Raw genomic sequence first — 20,439 nt, forward strand, 5'->3', positions numbered from 1 at the left:
ACCAGTGATAATGCTTCCCTCAGTACCTCCTTGGTGGCCAGCATACTCCAGCAACACTTGTGTAGGAGCAATGCTCCCACCAGAGGGGGAGCCGGACAGACAGCAGGCAGAACATCCTTGAGAATTGGCTCCAAGAATGTAAGGAAAGGAGAGGGGGGTGAATGGACCAGAGGAGCTGGATGGCTGCAGAACTCCCACACTACTTCGGCAGGTGATGGGGGGGTGGGGCATTATTCCATATCTGGTTTTTGTTAAGGAAGCCGGCATGTGCTGGCTCCTTAACAATCAGCTATTCACTGGTTGTTAGTGAATAGCTAAGTACACAAGCGGATGCCGCTCCTTAACAACCAGCATCTCTGTGCCACATGACCCCAAAAACACACCTTCCATTGGTGTGTTTCCATTTAAAGTGGTGTTTCAGCTGGAGAAAAAAAAAAATAAGCACTGTAGCTGCTGACTTTTAATATACGCTTACCTGTCCAGGGAGCCCGCAATGTCACTACACCAGCCGATTTGTGGATCGGCTGCCCAGTGCTGCCGCCGCTATTTGTTCTAAGGGAAACCGGCAGTGAAGCCTTTCGGCTTCACAGCCGGTTCCCTACTGCGTATGCGTGAAGTATGCTGCTCATTCTAATTTACTCGCCGGCTAGGGAAGAAGGGGGGAGGCCGAACTTCCGAGGGACGGCGCCGCGGAGGTGTCTCCCGGAAGTGGGGAAGGGTACCTGTCAAAAACAGGTAACCGTTCCCCCCTGAAAGGTGCCAAATGTGGCACGGAAGGGGGGGGGGAGCAGATGAGCAGAAGTTCCACTTTTGGGTGGAACTCTGCTTTAAGTCAATAGAAAACAAAGATGCTGTATGCAGAACTTTTGAAACTGCAGTGCAAATGTGAAAAGTAACATAGGATTTACAAAGGAATCATTTTGATGTGCTGGAAATGTGCCTTCTAGCGTTGCAAAAGCACATAGGTGAGAAAGGGCCCCAATTCCTCAAACCCTAGACATAACAAGCATTTAACCCTTGCAATGTGACTTTTACAGCTTTACAATGGTACCATTTTTTTTTTTAACAATTCCGGAGTAACACCTGAACCCAGTTTTACAACATTGGCATGTGTTAATAGAAATGTACATATATCTTTACAACTACTTAGTTTATCTAGGTGAATTATACCTTTAAGGTCCAATTGGGCATTCCTTTGGTAGAAAAGGTTAATGGATTTCTCCAGATTTTGTTAGAATATCAAAGGAAAATTGGACCAAAATAGTAAAAAAAAAAAACTATCCTTTTTTTTAAAGTTTATTTATATATTTCTTGCCATTACAATGATCCAACATCAAAGAACAATCCAAATTAAAATTTCCCTACTCCTGACATGTATAGGGATACCTTATGTGCTATATTTGCTATTTGTACCTTAATTGGGCACAGAAACAATAGTGTACATTTTGACTTCATGAACTCTTCAATACTTCACAGTAATTAGGTGATTGAGAGTCCATCCTACCGTCCCCCGCTCGTCACTCTCTAACTGAAGGCTGATGGTTGCAGAGGTATAACAGTGCTGAAGGCGCACAAGTGAGACGCATATACAATATGTGGTAGCAGAGGATAAGGCCCACTTAGTGCTGCCACAAATTTACATTTGACCAGCAGGAATCATTTAAACAGACCCACATATTTTCAATGAGTATAGTTCTTTAGTGCAAATCATATGTTGTGCAGTTCAGATGAATGCCCTAATGCTAGGGACATTAGAGTGCTTCATGCAAGCTAGTATTTTTAGCGACACAAGCTTACTCTCGTAGTTTGCCACACCATAAATGACCGCACCGTGTGAATGAATCATGGAGCTTCCCCAGGTTTAAACCTAGACATATGGCTGAACACTGCCGATCACAAATGGTGCAACTTTGTGAAAACCAGACTATTCATAGGCAACACTGGAATCCACTGGTTTACTAAAAGGTAGGAAGTGCTACAAATCTGCCCATTCAATCACCTATCCCTGCAGATAACATATTAAACAAGTAAAAAAAAAAAAAAAAAAGTTAGGATTTTTTTTTTTCTTTTTTACACATCATGATTGCATATAGCAGTGAATTTCATTGCTATAAGTAAGCATTTTACTGAATGAAATTGATTTATTCTGTTTGTTTTGTTGTGATTAGCTGTGATTGGCCAGAGGTAATCACATGGTACAGATGGGCTGTGATTGGCCCTGTCTGTACCATGTGATCACCGTGACCAATCACAGTTAGCAACACAATTATACACAATGGATGGCATGAAAGGAATCCATCCATTGTTTACAATTGTCATGTGATCTACAGTGATTGGTCAGTGATCACATGCTACCGGCACGAGTACGGTGGACACAGCCAGTGACTCATCGCAGCTGCGCGCAAGGGGCAATCCAGGAGGACGTCATATGACATCTTCCTTGATTGGCAAAAGTCCTGCCCAGCTGTTATTTTGCTATAGGCCAGGCGGGAACTGGTTAAGTAAATCTGGTAGTACGTATTACCATATCTGCACACCTGTGGCATCCCACTCTCCTTAATAGACTTTTAGGTCTTGTTTACACTTGTGGTGCTCACTGGAGTGGATTGCAATTAAAAGAGGGTTCGACAGACAGTAGGGAGGTGATATGGCCTGCTTTATTCTCTAAAAGCCTGCAAAACTGCACAACTACATACATTGCATACAGTTGGTTTCGGCACAGTCCCTTTTACTTGAATAGGTCACATTTGGCAAGTGGTACTGCCTACCAAACACAAAAACGGAGATCATTTTGTGCTTATCTGCAATGAAAAGCATGTGTATACCCCCGTATGCCTGCCTTTGCAGCCAGGGGGAGCAGTTGGGAGGCAGGAAAAAAACGCAGCTCAAGCATATGTTTTAACCTAGCCCCCACCAAACAGATATGTAAACTAGGCCCTAATGTCTGTAGGACACAAGAAGAGGGTGGAAACATCAAGGATTCCAAGTTGTGTAGGAACAAAAAACTATAGTGGGGAAAAAAAGTACATGATTTCTTGAGTGATTCTGTGACGTTCCATTAAAGAGAAACTGAACTCTGCAAGCTGTTCCCAAAAAAGGCAGGAAGAGGGCAAAGGATGAGTCACCAGTATTGCCTGTGGTCACTCGGCAGCTGTTCCTCCCTTATTGTTGACTTAGCATGTCTTATTTTGCTCTGTGTGTAGGCGGCTATCTTGGTAGAGGCAGGGATTTGCCTTATCTTATCAGAGACTCCAGCAAGGAGAACAGTGAGCAGCACAGCAGTGACATCACTAAATCTCACTCCAAAACTCCAGAGATTAGCAGTCAGAGGCCTTAGATCTCACACTGAAGATATACAGCTATTAGAGTGAAGGCACAAGAAGCCACCCCACATACCAGAAAGTGCCATATTATTTTTCAGTGCTTAGTAATAACTAACGTTTCTAGATGTATAGGAAAGCAAATCTTCACTTTTGAGTTTAGGTCCACTTTAAGAATTTAGCAGCGTGCATCGGCCCATCTAACCAGGCTGCAACAATTGAGAATCTGAAGTTTGCAGTTACCTTTAAGGGCTCCACAAGCTCTAGGGTATGCTTCAGTGAAATTAGAAAGGTGATCTTTGTATCTGCAGCTTTTTCCTGTTGGGTAAATAAGTACAATTCCAATTAATAAACTCAAGAGCAACCATTATATTATCCAAAAGTTAAAAACATATCTACAGTATGTATTAATCAGGATTTACTGGTGAAAACTTCTGCCCAGGTCCAGAGCCTCCATTGAGGTTCTAAAATTGAACTGTCAAATGGAAGAATTGGGGCTTTGCACTGGAAATTTGGAAAAAATGGTGGAGTTTAATGCAGAGTTTAATGGTCTGTTTCCCTATGGCTTGAGCTTGTATAAGAGCAATGTGAACAGCAAGCATTGACAAAAGCATATGCAGAGCTTTCAGCAAGTTACCATTCAGCTCTAGTTTGTAAATGTTCAACACAGATCCTAATAGAAGTGTTGACTGCCACTTTAAACAAGCTGATAGCCGGCTTCAGAACTTCATAAAGCTTGTTGAAAGCCTGCTAGCAGCTTGTTTAAAGTGGTTCTAAAGGCAGAAGGTTTTTTTTTCCATAACTTTGTTTTTATTTAAAAATTTTAAAAGAAACCATAGGTTACAAATTCACAATAGTGTAAACTAACAAGTCATACCATAATACAAATAGCAATCCTTAATGAGATACAAAAAAAAGAAAAAAAAAAAGAAGTAAAAAAGAAAAAAAGGGTATTGAAATAATGCCAAGAGAAATTTGACATATATGAGGAGGTCAGGGTTAACAATAGTGAGAGAGAGAAAGGGAAAAAAAAGACAAACATACCGTATGAAACAGATATAAAACCCGGGAATCAGGGTGTATGCATTGTAGTCCCAAACTGAGACTGATCCCATGGTTCCCAGATTTTATTTAATCGTGGTAACACATTGTTGGAAGTGGCAGTGAGGAATCCCATTCTTTGGATTTCAGATATGGTACCCAGAAGCAGGGAGGATGAGGGGGGTTCTACTGACAGCCAAGACAAGGCAAAAGGTTTTTAATCTTAATGCATTCTGTAGGCAGCAGCCCCCCTCAGCCCCCCCAATACTTACCTGAGCCCCATCTTGATTCTGCGATGTTGCACAAGAGATTCAGCAGTCCGGGACTCTCCCTCCTGATTGGCTCAGTCACAGCAGTGGGCGCCATTGGCTCCCGCAGCGATCATAGTCAGTAACCAAATAAGGAGGGAGTAGGGGCGGGGCCGAGCTACGGCTCCGTGTCTAAATGGACACACAGAGCAGCGGCTTGGCTTGGATGCCCCCATAGCAAGCTACTTGCTATGGGGGCACTCAGCAGCAGAGAGCGGCCAGGAGCGTTGGCAAGGGACCCGAGAAGAGGAGGATCTGGGCTGCTCTGCGCAAACCCAACTGCACAGAGCAAGTAAGTAGAACATGTTTGTTATTTTTTTAAACAAAAAAAAAAAAAAAAAGGAGACTTTAATGTCACTTTAAAAAAGGGGAATCAGCACTCCCATTAGGATTCATGGTCAACATGTACAAGCTGGAGTTGAATTGTACTTTAAAAGCTTCAACAAAGCTTACTGAAAGCTCTGCAAATGCTTTGGTAAAGCTTGCTGTTCACACTGGTTTAAACCAAGCTGAAGCCTGTGTGAAACAAGTCTTCGACAACAGTCAATGCCCTCTTCTGCTGCAAGCAAAATGCTTCCTATGTCATTGGCCAATAAGGTTATATTTATACACAACATATCCAAAAATCTTAAAGTCTAAAGTATGCATAAATGTGCAGCTGGGTCTGCCTTTTATTGTGGCAGTACAGAAGACTGAAACAGATTATACTGTAAATCAGGTAACTAATCATTAGCTCACTTACAGGTTACTGCTCTGCGAAAACACTCAAACGTGGAAACGTATAAATGACAACAGGTGACAGGAAACACGGGAGACAACCACATATCAGGTAGCTGAGCCAGTGGTTAGAGCAGCTTTAGATAAACAAGGAGCTTGTTACCGGAGAAACTGACACCTGATTATTGTCTTTAGTTAACTATACGACACTGAAGTTTACACTAATGAGGGATAATTATGTGTGAAGAACATTATAATTAGAAGGAATAGGTGCTTCTTGAAGAAAACAATGACATAAACGCTAAACAATTCATGGATGATACAACAGAGCCATACTGTACCTCCAGGCCAGCCATATATCAGACAAACAAACTGGTTGTAAACCCTTACATATACCTATTGAAGGGACTATTCCTCAGGTGATACACAGAGAAGAAAAAAATCCTCCTGCATAATTTGTACCAGTTTATCTGTAACCCTCACTTCTCTACATCCGTTAAAGGTCCAGAATTTATAAGCATGTCTGAGAGTTCAGAAAAAAGGGGGGCAGAGAGGTAAAATTACACACTTTAGAGCTCAGTTAGGAGAGCTCTGAGAGCTGATTGGAGGTAAGGGACACCCACCCCCCCTTCTGACAATACACAGCAATAGAGCTGAGGCTGTCAATCAGCTAATTCCTTTGAGAATGTTATTTTTAAGGAAACGCGTTAGGAGTATCATGAGTGCCTATATTTTCTGAATGCTTCTTACCACCTGTGAAATTGTAAGTGTATTCCTTTATCTTCCAATAAATTGCCCATATGGTATTATGCTATGGTGTCCTTTTGGTTTATCCCTCTCCACAATCCCATGAGTGGGGACTCCTAGGCATTCCCGTGCGGAACGGTTTGGAAGATATTCATCACCACCTTTGATCCAGAGACGCTGCTGAGGTTCCTGCCTATTCGGTACCGAGGACATCTACATATACAGCGTGTATGACCCATTTGCTGTACAGTACTTTGGGTCCATACCATCTGGTGAGCACATCTTGAATCCTTTGGTGTGGGATTTATCGTTTGTTGCAGTTATTTCACATGCTGGATTCAACACCTTTTTCAAGTCACAGTTTACACTTTATGGACAGTCTGGACTTAGATTTTTTGCATTCTGGTTTGATTGTTCACGTTTTACTTCGTGCACATTTACTCACACATTTTTAGCGCTGCACTATTTTTCTGAATAAGTACACAATATAAATGGATATGCTTTGTTCATATTTCAAAATTCAATGTTTACAACCAGTTTAATCTGAAGAAAGGACAGCCCTAACAATCCAAAATAAGAACCAAAAAAGGATCGCTAGCAACTGAAAACAAAGGATGATATTGGTGGAAAGAATTTATCAAGTATTTGAAAAATCATTTGTTGCCTAAGGCCTTTTGAAGAAAAATAAATATATTAAGGTATATGCACTTGCTGTTCTTTTTTTAAATCCTGATTTGTATTAGTACCTGCATCATGTGATTCAGCTCCGCACAGCTGAACATGGTCTGAACTGCTGATGAGAGCAAAGTCAGTTCTGGATGGAATTTCAATGTGTTCAGGCCCCTGGTTGATGGCTGTTTTGGAGGCCATCGGATCCCTGCCAGTATTGTTCTCAGTGCATCAAGACTTGACTGACCATAATACACAGAAAAGGAAAAATGGGATTTTAAAGTGGAAGTAAAGTCTTATTTTTTACTTGTACCTTCAGGTAAGCCTATAATAAGGCTTACCTGTAGGTACTGTGAATATCTCCTAAACTTGCACTGTTTAGGAGATATTCAGAGTGCATGCAGCAGATGACGTCATTGGCGCATGCGCTCTGAATGTCCAGCTTACCGTTCCTGACCTTTCAGAGCCCATGCCAAAAACAGTGGCTCCAGCACGCATGGGCGGGAGTGACATCATCGCGGTTCCGGCTACTCACAGCGCCAGAGTCCACGAACCCAGAAGAAACACCGGGAAAAATGTTAGCCGTCTTAGCAGTGTGCAGGCGCCACTAGAGGGTTTCGATCTAAGGTAAGTATTTCATAATGAGCTAGTATGCGATGCATACTAGCTCATTATGCCTTTGTCTTACAGGTTTTTTTTTTCCCCCAGGGTTTACAACCGCCTTAAAGGTGCCCACACACAGACAGTAGGGGTCCAAAGAAGTCAACGCTCTATGCTCGATGTAACGTGCATAGGGGGAGGAGCCTGTCGGTCATACGTCACCACGTATCTTCCTGTGTACACGGAACCGCTGCCATAGCTTGCACAGCTGAAGTGTCATCTTTGTAAGTTTGACTATTTATCCTATTAAATGCCATTTGAATATGCAGAGAGCACTAGATTTCTTTTGCTTTCCCTTTTGTCATCATGCCTGGTGGTGTTGAACACGAGTATGTCTGAGTGATCCAGTGTGGTCCCTGTGAGCAGCCTGTCAGCTGCAAGTCCTCAATTGATTCATCTATCCAATATCCCAGAAGGGAATTGCTTAATCTGACCCATTGGTGACTCTTGGGTCAGATAGGAAGGTGAGAGGCTTGATTGCTTAGTGGTGGTGGATTTAGAAGCAAATAATTGTTCACTACAGAGGTGTTGGAGACTGCAGGAGTCTTCTGGATCCTTTGGACTTGGTTGCCACTGGGACTCTTTTATGCACAGATGCACTTTAACTGTATTCATTTATTCACTTTTTCTGTATGTGTAGCGGGGTTAAACATGCCTAAAGACACTGTTTGATATGTGGGAAGGAACTAGGCTCCCTCTAGTGGTAGCTGCATGGAATTTCCCGGGCTGTGACTTCCTTTTCACAAGATGAAGAAACTACATCTCCCAGGCTGCTTTGCAAGATCCAGGAACTAGGCTCCCTCTAGTGGTAGCTGCATGGAATTTCCCGGGCTGTGACTTCCTTTTCACAAGATGAAGAAACTACATCTCCCAGGCTGCTTTGCAAGATCCAGGGTGCACGGCTGCACCGCACGGCACTATGGGGGAGGTTATTTAAAGGAGAGAGAAGCGCGCGGGGGGGGGGCCTTTCTGCGCTGGACTCTGAGGAACCAGCGAGCGAGAGTGAAGGACTGACACTGGATATTGGGCCAGAGCCTTTTAGCCTGGAGGGACGACGTGGAACCGTCCCATCTCAAGCACGAGGTACATTCCTGGAGGTCATACTGCTGTTTGCCGAGACCGGAAGTCATCCGCCAGAAGGACCCCGCGCGGCTGGCATATAGCCAAAGGACTGAGACCGCAGTGGAAGCGCGCGAAGGAGAAACTTCTGTTGGTGAGAGGGCACATGCCCAATAACTGACTTTATCTGCTGAAGAGACAGTTTTATCTACAGATAGCGGTAGCGCAGCAGGAGGTGATAAAACCCCGGGGTTTATCACCATACTCTCTCAGGAGACTCATAGACAAACAATAAGGTCTGTAAAGGAGTCGCCAGAGGCTTATCTCTCTCGCAGAAGTTATTGCTCAGTTACGCAGACACCCTGCGGTGACAACTAACAGCTCGTTGTTTTTTCTTTCTTGATCTTTATTCCTAATCTGGATTACAAATGAGCTCTATTCAATAACCTTGCTAGCGAAGATCAACAAGAAAGAAGAGAACTCTGGGGGAGGGACTCAGATAGGCCCACCTACCTGGTACTGTGTCTAGCCTTAATGCAGGAGGAGTGTGGGGGTATTCTTTTACCTTTTTAAAGCTGTTTTAAATAACCTTTTATGGACTTGTATTGTATTGTATTGTATCTCCCCTATTCAATTTGATACATAGTAAACTAAGTTTGGTTAATTACAATCTTGTGCGTTGTTCCATTGTGTCACCCAGAAGGACTACTATTCAAGAAGGTAACAAGGTATTGTTGCATAGTGAAGTATTGTATTCCAACCTGTGTATCTATTTGATAGTCCAGTCCTATTCTGGGTCAGTTGTGCCTGAGGAGGGATCGAGCCAATTTGATTGGGTTGTTAGGCAGGGTGTAGACCCAATAATATAATCAGCAGCTCCTGCGGGGGTGGTGCTACACGTGGGGGCTCGTCCGGGATTTCTACAGTCCTGCAATACAACCCTCTCAGCCATAGAATTCCCTCCCACGCAGAAATGGATCCTGTCGCTGCTGCTGAGTGGTGCAAGGAAGAGAATGTCATAGTGGAAAATGGCCTGGTGGTTGAAATCAAGGGAGAAGCCTGGACTGAAGAAAAGCTCCTCCCTGTTTTGAGGGCACTATCCACAGACAGGAAATTTTGGGTGATTGACATGAAAACTGACACCACTGTCCCACACACGTATGCACTGTGTGAGTGGAGGAAGGGGGTCCCTGATTATTTCAACGGAAACAGTGTAAAAACTACTGACCAAACAGAACTTTTCCTGATACATCCAGGAGTTCCTATTGCGGGTCCCTCATCCACCACCCCTGGGGTATCCAGCCAAGAAAAAGGTGTCCAAGAAGGGCATCCTGAGTCATCACCTTTGTCGACTTTTAGCTCAGAACTGTGTGCTGTTCTTGGGGAGATTGTGGCAAAATGTAGTAGGGACTCCTCGAGCTATTTGATGACTGGATATAGGAAGCTCCGGACATTCTCTGGGAAACAGCCTGTGCCTTCAGCAGAAGATGGGTTCGAAGAGTGGTTAGGTACCGCCACTCAGGCTTTGGAGGAATGGGAGGTACCAGAACAGCACAAGAAGCAGAGAATCACAGAGAGTTTAAGGGGACCTGCATTAGAGGCTGTACGTAATCTAAAGCTTAGCAAGAAGAACTGCACTGCACAGGATTATTTGGACATTCTGCAAGATGTGTTTGGTCGGACGGAGAACGCGGCTGAACTTCTCTACCAGTTGGACCACTGTTATCAAGAAGAGGGGGAGAAGTTGTCCGAATTCATTAAACGTCTGGATAGGATTATCCACCAGATTCTGCTAAAGAAAGGAATAGACCACCGGAAAATAGATGAGACTCGTGCACGACAGGTTCTGAAAGGGGCTCAACCTTTAGATCCCATTGCCATACTGTTACGAACTCGTCGAGATGGCGGCATTCTAGAATACCCCGATCTGATTCGAATGGTCAGAGAGGAAGAGGTTATGTTGGACAACAAGAAGAAAAGTCGGCAGTTTGACTCAACTGCCCGGGTTGGAGTGATAAGTGTGGAAGAGGGTGACTCTCAAGTTGAACTCCTAAAGACCCAAGTGTCTCAGTTGATAGAAATGGTGTCCATCCTGATTGGTCAGGTATCCACTCTACCCAAGGGGAGTATATCGGAGAGGCCAGATGGACCTGTTAGTCTCAGCACAGATCCAGAGCCACGGCCTGCAAGATTGTTAACTTGTTTCAACTGCGGGGGAGTTGGGCATGTTAGAAGGGTATGTCCCAGCTCAGGAAATGCTGCCGCGAAACCTCGCGAGCCAGCGGGAAACTTCAGAGGACACCGGTGAAGGAGTCAACCGGGTGTCCGCCAGTCTTAAGGGACTCCAGAAGTGGTGCAGGATCAGGGAAACTGAGTCAGGGGGTCAGACCCAAATATAATACCCCCAGTTCTAGACTCCGGGTTACTGAGGGAAGGAAAGTCAATGCACACCGGGTTCAGCGGGGGCCCAGATCAAGGAAGAAAAAGGAGAAGAGGGCCAGGGTACAGAGAACTGAATCAGACAACCAGGCTACATCAAGAGAATTCCCAGCTAACTTGGTCGGGCCCTCCCCAGTGGTCTCGGTTCAGGTGGAAGGAATTTACACAAGAGCCCTCCTTGACACAGGGGCCCAGGTGACTCTTTTGTATAGAGACTTCTATGATAAATATCTTACCCATCTACCTTTGCAGAAGTTGGAAGATCTGGAGATATGGGGTATTGGGACCCAAAGTTTTCCCTATGACGGGTATCTGCCAATCAAGTTGACCTTTGATCCATCAGTGGCTGGTGAAGCGGAAACCTTCGACACCTTAGCGGTGGTCTGTCCTCGTCCACCAGGGGCCAACAAAAGCTCTCTCATTATAGGAACAAACACTGACCTGGTAAGGCGCCTTCTGATACAACTGGTCCAGGGACAAGATGCTCAGGCGCCAAGGATCCATCCCATGCTACAGCAGGCCTACCAACGATTAGTGTTGGAGCAAGAGACCCCCGCAGAAGGAGTTGGACGACTCTGGAAGCTGGATAGAGCAGAAAAGGTCTTACAGCCAGGAGAGGTGGCCTGTTTTAAGGCTTCTGTCAAACTCACATGGCAACAGCCGGGTCCCTTCATTATCTTTGAATCAGGTCAAAAGGAGAGACAGAGAGGGATAGAAGTGATCCCTGAGGTGATCCCTTTGAAGGTGTTACAGGAAAACCGTGGAAGGGTTTTAGTGAGTGTCAGAAACACCTCTATTACACCAGTGAAGGTACCGGCCAGAGTGCTCCTGGGCCAAGTCAACCCGGCTACCCCAGTTGCCCCCATTGATTTCAAAGAAAAGGAACAGGGTGAAGCGGTTATAGAGGAGCTTTGCTCTGGAAACGCTGCCCTCCCGCCGGAATGGGTGAAGAGGGCCAAGGCACAACTTGCTCGATGTAGGGAAATATTCTCTAAGGACGAGTTTGACGTGGGATGTGCCAGGAGCGCCACTCATAAGATCCGCCTGAGTGAGGACAAGCCTTTCAGGGAGAGAGTCCGGCGAGTCCCCTTAGGTGACTTAGAAGATCTACGTCAACAGCTGGCAGAGCTCAAAAAGATCGGGATTATCCGAGAATCCAGGAGCCCGTATGCTTCCCCGATAGTGGTAGTCCGGAAGAAAAATGGATCTTTGAGGCTTTGTATCGACTACCGAACGCTGAACAGAAGAACCATCCCAGACCAGTATACCACTCCTCGAATCGAAGATGCCCTACAGAGTCTGTCAGGGGCGAAGTGGTTCAGTGTGATGGACTTAAAGAGTGGGTATTATCAGATCCCCATGCACCCTGAAGATCGGGAGAAAACAGCCTTCATCACCCCTGTGGGGTTCTTTGAGTTCAATCGCATGCCTCAGGGGTTGTCCGGGGCCCCTGCTACCTTCCAAAGGCTGATGGAGAGGACCGTTGGAGATATGAATTTGATAGAGGTACTGGTATACTTGGATGATGTTATCGTGTTTGGCAGAACTTTAGAAGAACATGAGGAGAGGTTGGAAAAGGTCTTGAAGAGGCTACATGAAGAAGGTCTGAAACTTTCTCCTGAGAAGTGCCAATTCTATCAGTCCTCGGTCCATTACCTGGGCCATATCGTGTCTGAAGAAGGGGTGGCCACTGACCCGGACAAGCTGGATGCTGTTGCTTCCTGGCCGAGACCCACAAATGTGACCGAACTCCGGTCATTCTTGGGCTTTTGCTCCTATTACAGGAGGTTTGTGGAGGGGTTCGCCCAGATTGCCCGACCCCTAAATGAGCTCCTGAAGAATGAAGAAGATGATGTCCCTGAGTTGGTAAAGCCGGCGAAGTCCACCATAGGCCCCCGGAAGGCTAAGGAATCCATCCAGGATCAGTGGACCCCGGAATGCGAAGGGGCCTTTGTCCAGCTGAAGGAAACCCTAACCACTGCCCCTGTGTTGGCCTATGCGGACCCCACAAAACCATATGAACTGCATGTTGATGCCAGCCGAGATGGGCTGGGGGGGGTACTTTATCAGGAGCATGAGGGTCATCTGCGACCTGTTGCCTATGTGAGCAGAAGCCTACTGCCTGCTGAAAGGAATTATCCTACTCACAAACTTGAATTCTTGGCCTTGAAGTGGGCAGTGGTTGACAAATTGAAAGACCACCTGTACGGAGCTGAATTCATTGTCAAGACAGATAATAATCCCCTCACCTATCTGTTGACTACGGCCAAGCTGGATGCAACAGGACATCGATGGTTGGCTGCCCTCTCTAGCTTCAATTTTAGCCTGAAGTATCGGCCAGGAATCGGAAATAGGGATGCAGATGCCCTATCCAGAAGGTTGCATGTTCCACAGGAACCTGCGGAAGAATGGACTCATTTGGCTCCAGAAGGGGTGCGTGCCCTATATCAGGGAACTGAATTTCGATCCCGAGGAGGGTCAAGAGCAGAAGAGATTGGGGTTTCGGCTATCGGAGTACCCAAATGCTACTGCCAGGTGACCCAAGTTGAAGGGGAGGGTTTGCCCCGGCTGTCCAAAAGGGACTTGCGGAAGGAGCAGTTGGAAGACCCTTTGGGAAAACTTCTCTTGGAAGCCCTGGAGATCCAGAGCCCTGAGTTGCTTCTAACTGACTCCCCTCAGGGGGCCCGTCTGTTGCATAGAGAGTGGACCCGGTTACAGATCAGAGAAGGAGTGGCCTACCGGAGAGGTCCATCTGAAGATCTGGAGGAGAAGTGGCAACTGTTCTTACCAGCTAAATACAGAGAGGGAGTTCTGGCCGCTCTTCATGATAATCATGGCCATCTGGGGCCCGAAAGAACCTTTCAGCTTGTCAGGGACAGGTTCTACTGGCCTTGTATGAGGGCCGAAGTTGAAGGATACTGTCATTCTTGTGTCCGGTGTATACAGAGGAAGACTCTGCCACGTCAAGCAGCCCCAATGGGCCATCTACAAAGTCAGGGACCCATGGAGCTGGTGTGCATTGATTTCCTTTGCTTAGAGCCTGATCTGAGTGGCCAGGGGAATGTCCTTGTGGTAACAGACCATTTTACCAGATATGCTCAAGCATTCCCAACAAGGGATCAGAAGGCCTCAACGGTAGCCAAAGTTCTTGTAGAGAAGTTCTTTGTACATTATGGGTTACCACAGCGCCTCCATTCTGATCAGGGAAGGGACTTTGAAAGCAGACTGATCAAGAGACTGTTAGATATGTTAGGCATTCAAAAGACTAGAACCACTCCCTACCATCCACAGGGGGATGCCCAGCCTGAACGATTTAACAGGACTCTTTTGGATATGTTGGGGACTTTGAGCTCAGAGAAGAAACAGCATTGGGGCAGGCACGTAGCTGCCATTGTGCATGCCTACAACAGCACTGTCAGTGATGCTACTGGATATTCCCCTTATCGGCTGATGTTTGGAAGGGAGGCTCGGTTGCCAGTGGATTTGGCCTTTGGCATTTCGCCTGATCATACCTCTTCAGCATCGCATAGAGGATATGTGGACCGACTGCGGAAGAGTCTGAAAGCGGCCTATGACAAGGCTCAGGCCACATCTGATCAACGTGGACTGCGGAATAAAAAAAATTTCGACCTAAAAGTTCGGATCCATGACCTGCAACCAGGGGACAGGGTTTTGTTGAGAAACTTGGGTGTCCCGGGAAAACACAAGTTGGCAGACCGCTGGAAGTCCCAACCTTATGTTATCTGTAAGCAACTGCCAAACCTTCCTGTGTACCAAATTCGGCCTGAGGGAAGTGTGGGTCCATTGAAGGCTTGGCATCGGAACCATTTGCTGCCTCTCTCTGAAGCGGTTCGTATGCCCCCTGTGGAAGACTTGTCAGCGGCCCCTTCGACTTCTCGCCGGTCCAGACCAGTTACCAGATCTCAGACGATGCTCCCAGATGAGGGAGAGGGAAGTTCTCCATCTGAAGATTTGGAAGATGAAGAGGAGGTACCCGACTGGTTGTGGTCATCTCAGTTGCCAGAACCCACACCTGCCTCCCTGTCTTCGTCTGACTTGGCTGATAGAGGAGCCCTTCGGGCAGAAGCCCCTGAATTCATACCCTTTCATATGCTTCCAGAAGAAGCAGCTGAGGATGAAGATCCTGAGGAGGAGGTTGCACCCTTCTCTGAAGAAGAACTGACCTCTCTTGAACCATCAGGTGCCTCTGTGTTGGAACATGAGGAGGGGGACATGGAAGAATCCTCAGAAGCGCCTGATCCTAGTACCTCTGAGAGCATGCCTCCACGGGAACAGAGGGAAAGGAGAGTCATTCACCCACCTAAGAGACTGACCTATGATCAATTGGGTGAATGTTCGGAAGAAGCTGTTTTTATCTCCAAAAGGTCTCCTGACCAGCCTAGTTCCTCCACTGTAGATTTGGTGGGGGACAACCCTAGCTCACCCCCAGGCACAACTGTACAAGCCACCCAAGTTTTGGGGGGTCTGTGAGAGATCATGAGAACAAAGTATTGAAGTAGAAAACGTTTGCATTTAAGTTTGTACATAAGGATATTGGGTTTGGCCATTATAATAAGCACAGTTTTTGATGTTCACAATTTGGTTTACTTTGTGAGTTAATGTTTGCGCACATTTTGTTGCTCTGACCTCACTATATGTTTTTTTCTCTTTCTCACCTTTTGATGTTTTTTTTTCAACACAAACTTTAAGATGTAAGTGTTTAAGAAATTGCAAAGGCACATGTGCTTTTTAAAGGAGCACTATATAAAAGCACTAGAAATCAGCACTATATTAACACTGTAGAAATCACTTATTTGCTTATTAATTGCACTTTATCGTTTTACTGTTGCACTGCTATTAGAATACAAAGTTGGATGTATTCAGATTGACTTATTTCAGCAAAATGTTAATGTTTTTGTTGTATAATGCCAACCTATGCACTAGGGTACATACTGTTGACCTCTTTGGGGACCAAAGTTTCTCAAGTGGGGGGAGTGTGTAGCGGGGTTAAACATGCCTAAAGACACTGTTTGATATGTGGGAAGGAACTAGGCTCCCTCTAGTGGTAGCTGCATGGAATTTCCCGGGCTGTGACTTCCTTTTCACAAGATGAAGAAACTACATCTCCCAGGCTGCTTTGCAAGATCCAGGAACTAGGCTCCCTCTAGTGGTAGCTGCATGGAATTTCCCGGGCTGTGACTTCCTTTTCACAAGATGAAGAAACTACATCTCCCAGGCTGCTTTGCAAGATCCAGGGTGCACGGCTGCACCGCACGGCACTATGGGGGAGGTTATTTAAAGGAGAGAGAAGCGCGCGGGGGGGGGGGCCTTTCTGCGCTGGACTCTGAGGAACCAGCGAGCGAGAGTGAAGGACTGACACTGGATATTGGGCCAGAGCCTTTTAGCCTGGAGGGACGACGTGGAACCGTCCCATCTCAAGCACGAGGTACATTCCTGGAGGTCATACTGCTGTTTGCCGAGACCGGAAGTCATCCGCCAGAAGGACCCCGCGCGGCTGGCATATAGCCAAAGGACTGAGACCGCAGTGGAAGCGCGCGAAGGAGAAACTTCTGTTGGTGAGAGGGCACATGCCCAATAACTGACTTTATCTGCTGAAGAGACAGTTTTATCTACAGATAGCGGTAGCGCAGCAGGAGGTGATAAAACCCCGGGGTTTATCACCATACTCTCTCAGGAGACTCATAGACAAACAATAAGGTCTGTAAAGGAGTCGCCAGAGGCTTATCTCTCTCGCAGAAGTTATTGCTCAGTTACGCAGACACCCTGCGGTGACAACTAACAGCTCGTTGTTTTTTCTTTCTTGATCTTTATTCCTAATCTGGATTACAAATGAGCTCTATTCAATAACCTTGCTAGCGAAGATCAACAAGAAAGAAGAGAACTCTGGGGGAGGGACTCAGATAGGCCCACCTACCTGGTACTGTGTCTAGCCTTAATGCAGGAGGAGTGTGGGGGTATTCTTTTACCTTTTTAAAGCTGTTTTAAATAACCTTTTATGGACTTGTATTGTATTGTATTGTATCTCCCCTATTCAATTTGATACATAGTAAACTAAGTTTGGTTAATTACAATCTTGTGCGTTGTTCCATTGTGTCACCCAGAAGGACTACTATTCAAGAAGGTAACAAGGTATTGTTGCATAGTGAAGTATTGTATTCCAACCTGTGTATCTATTTGATAGTCCAGTCCTATTCTGGGTCAGTTGTGCCTGAGGAGGGATCGAGCCAATTTGATTGGGTTGTTAGGCAGGGTGTAGACCCAATAATATAATCAGCAGCTCCTGCGGGGGTGGTGCTACATATATTTTTTTCACATGATTTTATGAATTTTTTCACATTTATATATGACTCTAATGACTAATAATTTTTGATGGACACATTATTTTAGGGGTGATTTATTGATATATTTCACTTCTTTGCATTGTGATTACTTATATGAATTTCTTGATGGACATCATTTGGGATTCATTTCACGGAGGAGAGTGAATTCTATGTATCTGGCACAGCACTATTTCTTTATTATTGAATTCTCTTTATACAGCTGAGAACATAAGAAATCTTCTGTGCACGTCCCTTGAATAGTCTGTGGTTTCCTTACCTAGGAATAAATATTTTTTAGACTGCCTTCTAATACGTAAGTAGCTTAGTTTATTTCACGCTATTTTACTTTGTTTTGGTCCTGTGCATTCTTTTCTCTCTCTTTGATCTTTTTTCCTAATAAATATTGATTGCAGCACAAATAATTTTAAGGGGGCTGTAGGGAGCACAAATGTAGAATCATTGATTTGTAAACCTGCTGTGATGACGGTGATCGCTAGCACTCTCAGTGTAATGTGTCTCCAGTCTATGACTGTCTCCTGAAGTATGTCAGACTTCAACAACTTCTTTTTGAAGATTCACGTGTACAAAGTCCAATGCGAGTGCCAAACAAAAAGGTCAGAGAGAGCAAAAGCTTTTAATACTTATTTGTATCAATACAGAGGAGCCAACATGTTTTGGCCTTCTCATTGAACTTTGTGCACGTGAATCTTCAAATCTGGACCCCCTGTTTTTTGGATGACCCGCTTTTGTTGAGAGCAGCTTTCCAAGAACCACTGCTTTGTCACAATGTGATTGATCTATTGATAATTTTATTCCAATTTTACTTGTTCCAACAACTTCTTTGACACAGTCTCTAACCATTGCCTGTAGCATGCCCATAGTCCTTGACCATTTCATGTTGCATATATGCAGTCTCTGACAGTTTTTTTGTAGAATTACATTTCCTGAACATTATGTGTTGCCCTTTGGTGATGTCCAGGGCTGCAGCTGGGACCCTCTGTGTCAAGAAAGTTAACCGCTAAACTCTAGTAGGGAAAGGTTCACAACGATCAAAAAACCCTTTAATTCTTGTATTTAGCTTAATTATTCATAATATGGATCAGATATCTCAACTATCACATATTTGTACATACCGTGTCCTGCTTTGGAATCTGAATAAGGTTAGAAAGAAGCTGTTCTGTATCCAAAAATCTGGAAAGGACTGAAAAAAAAAAGAACTCCATTAGCCACCAGAGTGGGGGAGAGAGGGTCTGTTCGCAGCATGTTACACCCTGAATATGTAACATGTTACGAAAGGTGAACTTTTCCTTTAACTTTAAATCATTGATGACAATAGTCTCTCACTGGCTTGCCTCTATAATTGCCTGATTTAAAAATGTCCTTGCTGTATACAAGGCTTGACTTCTCACCTGACTGGAGATTGAAGAAAAGCTCCTCGTTTTCAAGAAACTCCTGGACACAGTCCAGCCTTGTGTTGATGCTTTCAAGGTCAGTAAGAGGCTCCAGGATATTTGCCCTGAGTCTGCGACTCCCTCCTGGTGTTTTAGTATTATTCAGTACCCCAAAAAGGCTATGATTATTCCTTGATGACGCAAAAAGGAAAAAAAAAAAAAAAAGAAGATTTTATCAATTTTTACATAAACATTTTTATTCAATGAAACAAAAATAAGGAAAAGGGAGTACAAGAGAAATCATTTGAAGAGGCATCATGTTACCCCTACAAGGCAGCCCACACACGTTTAAGGGAGTCATAATTTATAATATAGCATATAAAATATTTTTATTATCAAAATGTGGTAAAAGGGGATATTGCAAATGATGAAACTCGACAGCTAGCCCAATAGTGAGTAAAGAAAGACTAATTATGTTGATGACTGCAGATCGTTGTGGTCAAAAAAATGTGACGGTAAAAAAGTTTTGAATTTAGGAGAGTCCATATAAAGAACCCGTAGGCTACAGGTTTGAGGGTAGAGGTCCTCCTGTAATTGTGCAGTTACATTTTCCATCTGTATAATAGGACACCATTATCTCAAATTTCCTAGAATCACAAAATGAACAGGAAGCAGAAACTATGGAAAGTGCAGAGAGGAACAGATTACTGGTGAACTGGTGAACGGGGGATCTGTCTTGTATTGGATCCGGCTGCAGTTGAGCCGAGTCTAAACCTAACTGTAGGTTTAGTAGGACTCGCGATAAGACAAGCAAATGTGAAATTAGGTAAATAGTGTGTAAAGCCATTGGAAAAGCTGCGCTGTTCCACTCAAAGGAAACACAACTTGTGGTATCTATCCCAAAAATATATACAGGGACAGGGATGTTGCGATACCTAAAAAAAGGGTACAAAGACAGGTATAAATGCAAAAAATAGATCTATAAAAAGTCTAATCTTTATTGTTTGACATGGGTAAAAAAGACAATGTCTTGCTAACAGTATATAGCATCAGTTACCAAAATACTAACAACATGGCATACATTAAAAGTGCACAAAGTACAAAAGATAAATACATAGGCGATATATGTAGGACAAAACCCGGATAAAAGGACTCCAGACCCCTACGCGTTTCAACTTAAAGTCTTCTTCTGGGGGTATATTTGTCCAGAGTTTTTTTTAAAACATATATCAAGATGAAATCCAAAAAAGGTAGAAACTTGTTTATAAAAAAATATATTGCAGTGGCTGTGTGGGGGTGATACTCAGGGGAACAAACCAGAGGCAACAAGGGACTGAGGCAAAGATGGATGGTGAAATCCTTAATGAGGAGCAGATGCTTTGTATCATTTGACCCAGTATTATAGGATGAAGGAAGCCTCAATTTTTGAGATCCCTGGTATATATCAATATGAGAGACAGAGCAGAGACTAGTCTGTTCCTACAAACCGGTCTCCATTTGACCGCTCAGCGCGCACTCCTTCCCTAATCAACAAGGGAGTGTGTAAAGCCATTCTTTTTCCATTTTGGGAATGGTTAAGACCCCCCTTAGGGTGTTCTTTTTATGTCTGTGTCCAATTTGGAAAATTTCACTTCAGGAGACATAACTGAAAAAGAGAGAATATTTCCTAAAAGCAAATGAAAATCCCCTTATATACATCAAGGGAACAGGTGTCCCAAATAAAATATTTCCCCTTACCTCACATTCC

The 20,439-nt window shown here is 44.6% G+C and overlaps 1 protein-coding gene across 1 annotated transcript in view; it reads right to left on the bottom strand.

Annotated features, from left to right (window-relative positions):
* MSH4 (mutS homolog 4) overlaps window positions 1–20,439 on the bottom strand; it is a gene marked incomplete at its 5' end in the record, with an annotated part of 95,529 nt that overhangs the window by 45,387 nt on the left and 29,703 nt on the right. Inside the window, 3 exons of the mRNA XM_082265658.1 lie at window positions 3,564–3,638; window positions 18,435–18,502; window positions 18,711–18,883. Of these exons, the coding sequence (XP_082121784.1) occupies window positions 3,564–3,638; window positions 18,435–18,502; window positions 18,711–18,883 (316 nt within the window). The remainder of the gene's footprint in view (window positions 1–3,563; window positions 3,639–18,434; window positions 18,503–18,710; window positions 18,884–20,439) is intronic.

This window comes from Pelophylax lessonae (genome assembly GCF_965119305.1).
Source record: "Pelophylax lessonae genome assembly, chromosome: 8".
NCBI lineage: Eukaryota > Metazoa > Chordata > Amphibia > Anura > Ranidae > Pelophylax > Pelophylax lessonae.